The 7,405-nt window shown below is 34.5% G+C and overlaps 1 protein-coding gene across 1 annotated transcript; it reads left to right on the top strand.

Moving 5' to 3' along the window:
- The first annotated feature begins 2,825 nt into the window (after positions 1–2,825).
- On the top strand, positions 2,826–6,611 carry LOC116029737. Its single transcript, XM_031271780.1, has 9 exons — positions 2,826–2,906; positions 3,014–3,209; positions 3,753–4,099; positions 4,486–4,551; positions 4,784–4,885; positions 5,365–5,433; positions 5,507–5,590; positions 6,248–6,343; positions 6,504–6,611. Exons 1-9 carry the CDS (start codon positions 2,826–2,828, stop codon positions 6,558–6,560), a joined length of 1,098 nt encoding a protein of 365 aa, XP_031127640.1. The 3' UTR covers positions 6,561–6,611.
- The last annotated feature ends 794 nt before the right edge of the window (positions 6,612–7,405 follow it).

The following is a 7,405-nucleotide window of genomic DNA, read 5'->3' as shown; positions in this document are numbered from 1 at the left end:
GTTTGAAAAAATTGCAATAGTAATCTCTAGTCTCTAATCAAACACCATGGTATGTTATGTAGTTCTTCCTATCTTAAGATGGATACTTTTATTTTGGACTACTGAAATCCGAACAATATAATTTTGAAACCATGATTTCTATAACCATATTCTACAATCGCTACAACTAATAGACGTGTGACATAGAGTACAATGAATGGTCTTCTGATGTCTAGGTTGCGAGCTGGGGAGAGGATTTACTAGATCATGGGGTTCTTACGGTTTTTCTTGTTAAAATAATTATCATTATTATTATACGATTTATTATTTTCTATGGCTCATAAATGTTTATTTAAATTTAATAATACTAATTCTATAATTGGTCAGATAAAATAACCAGTAGTTTCAATTGCTCAGATAACCACTCACGTTGATGGAACTGTGAGATGGTTTATCAACCACTCAGAGTCTCTGGTCCTCTCCCTAACCTTCAGCAAAACTAAAAACTCTCTCTCCATCAGAGTTCTTTAGAATAAGGGAAATTGCTCAGGGTCTGGAGGGAGAAACCAAGTCTCCCATTGAAGCATCTGCAGTGAAACCATGGAGCCAGGTATATTCATTAAACGCTAATTTAAGTATCTGTGAAAATCATGTGTTCCTAAGGTCCTGTATGCTTAAGATTTGACTTACATTTGGTATCACAGCCAGGTTTTAGAACATATGATTTTTCATATAGAATGATATAATAGACAGTTTTTTTTTCGTACTGTTGATACATGAGGAGTATTTTCGCAGTGAAGCTGTTTTTCTGTTTATGTACACTGCTTTGTACAAAGATGTTTTGCTATATATAATATGTACGCATCACTGCAATTCCTATGCTTAAGTTTGAGAAAACATGTAGCTTGCGCACGAGCATTCCTATGCTTAAGTTTTATCTAGCTTTTTCTCATTCACTGCAATTCATTCGCATGTTACTTTCATATATATATCTATATATATATATAATGATGATATACATGATTCGTCATATTGGATTGTAAAGCCAATTACATAGAATGATGACTTCTTATAATGATGGCTAAATGGCTTCTCATTATTCATTGCTCATGATGTACTCTTGCCGTATATGTATTGGCAGTATATGATATATGTATTGCCCTATATTCATTGCTCCTTTGTCTGCCGAACACCAATTTATATAATGCTTATTACTTGCGGTATATGTATTGGCAGTATGACTCAAGCATTGGTGTTCGCATGTGGTGCCAATATTTACTGCACATGATTTACGCCGTATATATTCACTGCACATGGGTTTATATTTGCATGTTAATTACATATAAAAGCATGTGATGATTGCTATTTTGACATTGATGAGCTCATGTTTTTTAAGTTTGTCATTCTTATTATTATTTTTTGAAAATCATTCTTATTATTATTGTCAATTGACCATATTTAGAATTGACTTACGTATTTTTTTTATATATTATTCCGCATTAATTTTCTGATATTATTTATTATGGTATATGTATTTGATATCTAATTATGATTATTTGGTAGTCACCAAAGTGACCAAATTATAAAGTTTCATAGATATCAAATTTAAATAAATAAAAAAATTCAATTACCCATGATTATGTGATGCTTATAATGAAATGACATGATTTTATTTTTCCATTATATTGGGTAAATTGAAGTTTAATAATTATGAAATATTTAAGAGTCGCCCAAAGGTTGATCAATTATTTCATAATTATAAACATAATAGCGGTTAACTATTTATATTCGATTAGATTGTTTAGCATATCCAAAGATAGCAAACAAGTTTAGTCGTAATATAATTAATAGCTAATTATTTGAAAAATTGTAATAATTGAGCATCGTTATGTTTAATGTTATACGTTGTTGGATAACCCAAAGGAGACCTTCAATGTATTTAATTGTTTATGAGTATGTTAGTTAAATGTATTTACTTTGTGTTAATATAGAATTAATGTTTTAAGTATTTTATATATATTGCAACATTAAGTTGTGTTTCAATGCATTCGCAAGCTGCGTCTATTGTAAAGTTTAATGGGCTGAATTTTGCTAAGTGGCATGAACAAATTCAGTTTCACCTCGGTGTTCTGGATCTTGATCTAGCACTCTTGACTGACAAGCCCGCTGCTATTGATGATACTAGCAGTGCTGATGATGTTGCTTTCCATCAAGCATGGGAATGTCAAATAGACTCAGCATAATGCTTATGCGAATGACACTTGGAAGCAACGTCAAGTCAACAATTCCCAAATTTGACAGTGCTAAGGATTTGTTGAAACATGTGGAGAAAAATTCACTTTCTGAATGTGTTGATAAGGCCCTAGCAGGCGCACTTATGGATAAACTGATCACCATGAAATTTGATGGTTCGCGTTCTATGCATGAGCATGTTACTAAGATGTTAACCTTAGCAGCAAAATTAAGGTCCATGGAAATGGAAGTGAGTGATACTTTCCTTGTTCAATTTATTTTAAACTCTTTGCCTCACGAGTATGAGACATTCCAAGTGAATTATAATTCAATTAAAGATAAGTGGAATGTGCTTGAATTGCATAAAATGCTAAATCAAGATGAGACATTCCAAGTGAATTATAATTCCATTAAAGATAAGTGGAATGTGCTCGAATTGCATAAAATGCTAAATCAAGAGGAAAGAAGGCTTAAGGGACAAGGGATTCACTCAGTTAATCTCATGAGTTAGTCAAGGGCTGGTAAAAAGTTTGGAAAAAAGAATCAGAAGGGTAAGAAAGGACCAACGAAGACTAATGAGTCCTCTTCTCAAATCCACAAAAAGGAACATAAGAATGACAAGTGTCATTTCTGCAAGAAATTTGGACATTTTCAAAAAGATTGCCTTAAGCGTAAGGCATGGTTCGAAAGGAAAGGTATAAATTTTATATCAGTATGTTTCGAATCAAATTTAACTGAAGTTCCTTATAATACTTGGTGGATTGATTCTGGTTCCGCTACTCACGTTTCGAATACTATGCAGGGATTCCTTATGACCCGAACCATAAAGCCAAATGAAAGATTTGTGTTCATGGGGAACAGAGTTAAACCTTTAGTAGAAGCCATTGGAACTTATCGTTTAATTTCATATATTGGACATCATTTAGATTTGTTTGAGACTCTTTATGTTCCTTCAGTTTCTAGGAATTTAATTTCTTTGCCAAAACTGGACTCTTATGGTTTTTCCTTAAAGTTTGGAAATTGATGTTTTAGTTTGTTCAAACAAAATCACTTTATTGGTTCTGGTATACTTTCTGATGGTTTGTACAAATTAAATCTTGACAATCTTTTTGCTGAAACTCTTTTAACCCTGCATCATAGTATTGGAACTAAACGAAGTTTAGTTGATGAAAGATCAGCTTAATTGTGGCATAAACGTTTTGGTCACACACTAGTACAAAAATGCACATAAAACACTAGTATTTAGCTATTGTTGTTATTAGAACGGTAGTGTATTCTTAACAAAAAACGCGCGGTGGCAATTTTGTAAATAAGTGAAAAATATTTAGCTACCGTTGTTTGCAGAAACGGTAGTGGATTAAAAACTAAAAAAACGCTAATGATATTCCGCTAGCGTTCCTAAATGAAACGGTAGCGGAAAAGTTATTAAAAACAATTAAATATTAAAAAAAAAATTCGGAAATTAGATTTAGCTACCGTTTCTTGAAGAAACGGTAGCTAAATATATATTATAAAAAACGAAAAAAAAACCCTCCTCCCAGCCTCCCAGGATCGAACAAAATCGATAGCCCTCTGCCGTCCTCCCAAAATCGAAACGCCGAACAAAAAACCCTCCGCCTCACCGCTGCCGTCACCACCGCCGCCTCACCGCTGCTGCTCACCACTGCCGCTCACCACCGGAGATCGTCGCCTCACCACCGCTTCCACCGCAGCCACACCACCGCGTCCGCCATTGCAGCGCCGCCTTAGCTTCCAGCATCCCGCACGCCATTGCACCAGCGCCACCGCCTCCGCCTCGGCAACGGCGACCACGCCTCCCCCTCCATCGACGTCGCCGTCCGCCACCAGCTCCGGCCTCCATCTCTGTCGCCGAAATCGGCGCCGCCAGGTTAGGATTTTTTTTTTGTTGTTAATAATATAATTATATTTATATTTTGGTATATGTTTTAGGGTTTAGCCATTATATTTAATCCTTCAAAGATTTCTGGTTGTTTTTGTTATTTTTGATTTTTGGCTATATATAGCAATGCTATTGAATTAGTATTTATGCTTTCATGGTTGCAATTTCTTTATGATTGTGTCCAATTGGTTATTAGAAAAACCTGTATAATACACTGGATTAGGAAATCAGCGATTGATGATTCAATTCTTGACCTAATTAGAGGAAATTTGGTAAGGACTTAATCTCAGTATGTGTTGTTGAAAAGAGGTGAGATAGATTTTAAGTGTAATCTGATATGTTTTCCAAAAAAAAGTGTAATCTGATATGCACAGGGGAAAGACTATAGGTTTCAGTTTCAACTAGGTAGTGGTGCATTGCTTGGAGCGAGTTACATCCAGGTAAATAATCATCAAGCACATCATGCTTACTGAAGTGTAGAAGAAATTGATTGTGATTATCAGCCCAAAATTTTTTAAATCTCTTAAGGTGGAACTAGAATTACACATTTCTTTGTTTATTTGTTAACATTCATGATTGTTGTCTACAGATTTGTTTAGTTCTTTAAATTATTTGTTAATTGCCTATTCTTAATGATGTATTTCTTTGTTTGACTTTAATACTCTTTTGCAGAGTGTGACTCCATATTTATCTCTGGGTGGTGAAGTATTCTGGGCTGGCCAGCATCGTAAATCTGGCATTGGCTATGTTGCTCGGTATAACACAGACAAGATGGTAATGTGATGTTCTTGAAGTGATCTGTTCAATTGTAATTGCGTACCATGATTCTCTGGTTTAGCCAATAATGTCAGGTTGTCTGAGGATGCAGCAAATTTAGTACTAAATTTCCCATGCTCTCCACACTGATGATTAATCTGCAAACGTAAGAGCTTACATTGATTTTGATACATCTATTTATCATTTACGGTTGACACACTGATAATCAAATTAAATTGGTATTTTTGGGGGTAAATTTCAGTTGATTTTACTTGAAGCAATCACCTAGATAATTCAGATTCTTTAGACAAAGACAACTGTGAAATTGGATGGTGGAAATGTTAGATGATATATATGGAAAACAAATGAGGCCTTTACCTTACTAGACCCTCAATTTATTTCTTTTGTGACTTTTTAGTTACTAGGTTAAACTTTGTCTGTAAATGTCTTCCAGGTTTGTCTGTAATACCTAATATTGTTTGCCATAATGCCTGCAGGTTGCCGCAGGTCAAGTTGCTAGCACTGGAATAGTTGCACTCAGTTATGTTCAGAAAGTTTCCGAAAAGGTAAACAAGTTACCTCTTTTATAGATGTTTATGTCTTATCTTGCACTTTTTAAAAACTGTTTCTCCCCTTTAGGTTTCTTTAGCATCAGACTTCATGTACAACTACCTCTCGAGAGATGTTACAGCCAGCTTTGGTTATGATTATATTCTTCGACAGGTAATTTATGCTGTCAATATATATATATACACACATACAACCTTGATTGATGATGTGCTGGGCAATTTTTTCTTTTATGGTTCAGTGGCTTTTTCTACAAGTCCTAGTTTGTGGTGAATTCTTCAGTGTGATATAAACTTCAATTTAGAAGTATCAGGAAATATGAACTCTGAAATTTATTGAAGAGGTAAAGTATAACCTGCAAGTTTATTCTTTGCAAAGAAGCATGCTTGAATCTAGCGAAGTCTACAAGCATAAAATTGTGAGAAAATATGCAAGAGCTTTTAAGTTCAATCAGTTTAATGAGCTTAAAGGTGTACCAGGTTGGCTCTTGCAATTGTGCTAAGTTTCCTTTGTCCAAATGAATTTAGAAGATATGGCAGCCTTGAAAGAATTAACTTCCATCTATGTGCTACTAAGTACTAATATTTGCTTAACTAAATGTTTTGAAAGACAAATATAAGAAAATATCATAAAATAATAGAAACATGAGTACAACTATTGGGTTTTCAATATGATTAGGCTTCATCCAGAAAGACTACTGCTATTGCCTTGTATTGCATTAGACATGGTTGTTGTTTTAGTTTGATATTCTCAACATGCATTTAACACTTTCAAGTTCCTCAATCTGCAATGGGTTTTTGGCTTTGATGGCAGTGCCGTCTTAGAGGGAAAATTGATTCCAACGGCTGCGTTGCTGCTTTCCTGGAAGAGCGATTGAACATGGGCCTTAATTTTATTCTCTCTGCTGAGGTAATCTTACCTTGCCTTAACCATATTCTTATGACCATTACTATTATGAAGTTTAATAAAGTTAAGCGGAGATGATCCTTTTGTACCCCCATACCAACATTCTCTTGGCATGGATCTTTTAGATAATATTCTGATGTGTCCGTTGAATATGCTGGTGCAGGTTGATCACAAAAAGAAAGACTACAAGTTCGGGTTCGGGCTTACAGTTGGAGAATAATAGAATGGGAAGCATTTATTAATTAAAATAAATGAAATATTAAAAAAAAAAATTACATTTCGCTACCGTTCCTAGCTAGGAACGGTAGCGAAATGTAATTTTTTTAATATATATAATTGATATTTCGCTACAGTTCCTAGCTAGGAACGGTAGCGAAATATCACTAATTAAAAAAAAGAAAGAAAAAAAATATCATCCACTACCGTTCCTAGCTAGGAACGGTAGCGGATGAGTAGACTTTTCGCTACCGTTCCACAACGGTAGCGAAAAGTCAAGGACATTCAGTGACTGTTTCATCCGCTACTGTTGTACAACAGTAGCGAAAAGATGATTTTGTACTACTGACATATCCAAGGAAAGGATTCAAAGACTTGTAAGGAATGAAATTCTTCCTGAATTGGATTTTACTGATCTCGGTATTTGTGTGGATTGTATTAAAAGAAAACATTCAAATCATACAAATAAGAATGCAGCCACAAGCACACAGCTCCTTGAAATTATACATACTGATATATGTGGACCTTTTGATGTTCCAACTTTCATAAAAGAAAAATACTTCATCACATCTATTGATGATTTTTCACGTTATGTTTATGTCTATTTGTTGCATGAAAAATCTCAATCAATAAAGGCCTTAGAGGTATTTGTTGAAGAGGTTGAAAGACAATTAGACAGAAAGGTGAAAATTATAAGGTCTGATAGGGGTAGTGAATATTATGGGAAATATAATGAAAGTGGACAATGTCCTGGTCCATTTGCTAAATTTCTTGAAAAACGTGGTATTTGTGCTCAATACACAATGCCCAGAACACCGCAACAAAATGGTGTTGCAGAAAGGCGTAATC

Source organism: Ipomoea triloba, chromosome 9, assembly GCF_003576645.1.
Source record: "Ipomoea triloba cultivar NCNSP0323 chromosome 9, ASM357664v1".
NCBI lineage: Eukaryota > Viridiplantae > Streptophyta > Magnoliopsida > Solanales > Convolvulaceae > Ipomoea > Ipomoea triloba.
This window is presented reverse-complemented; position numbering and strand designations above follow the sequence as displayed.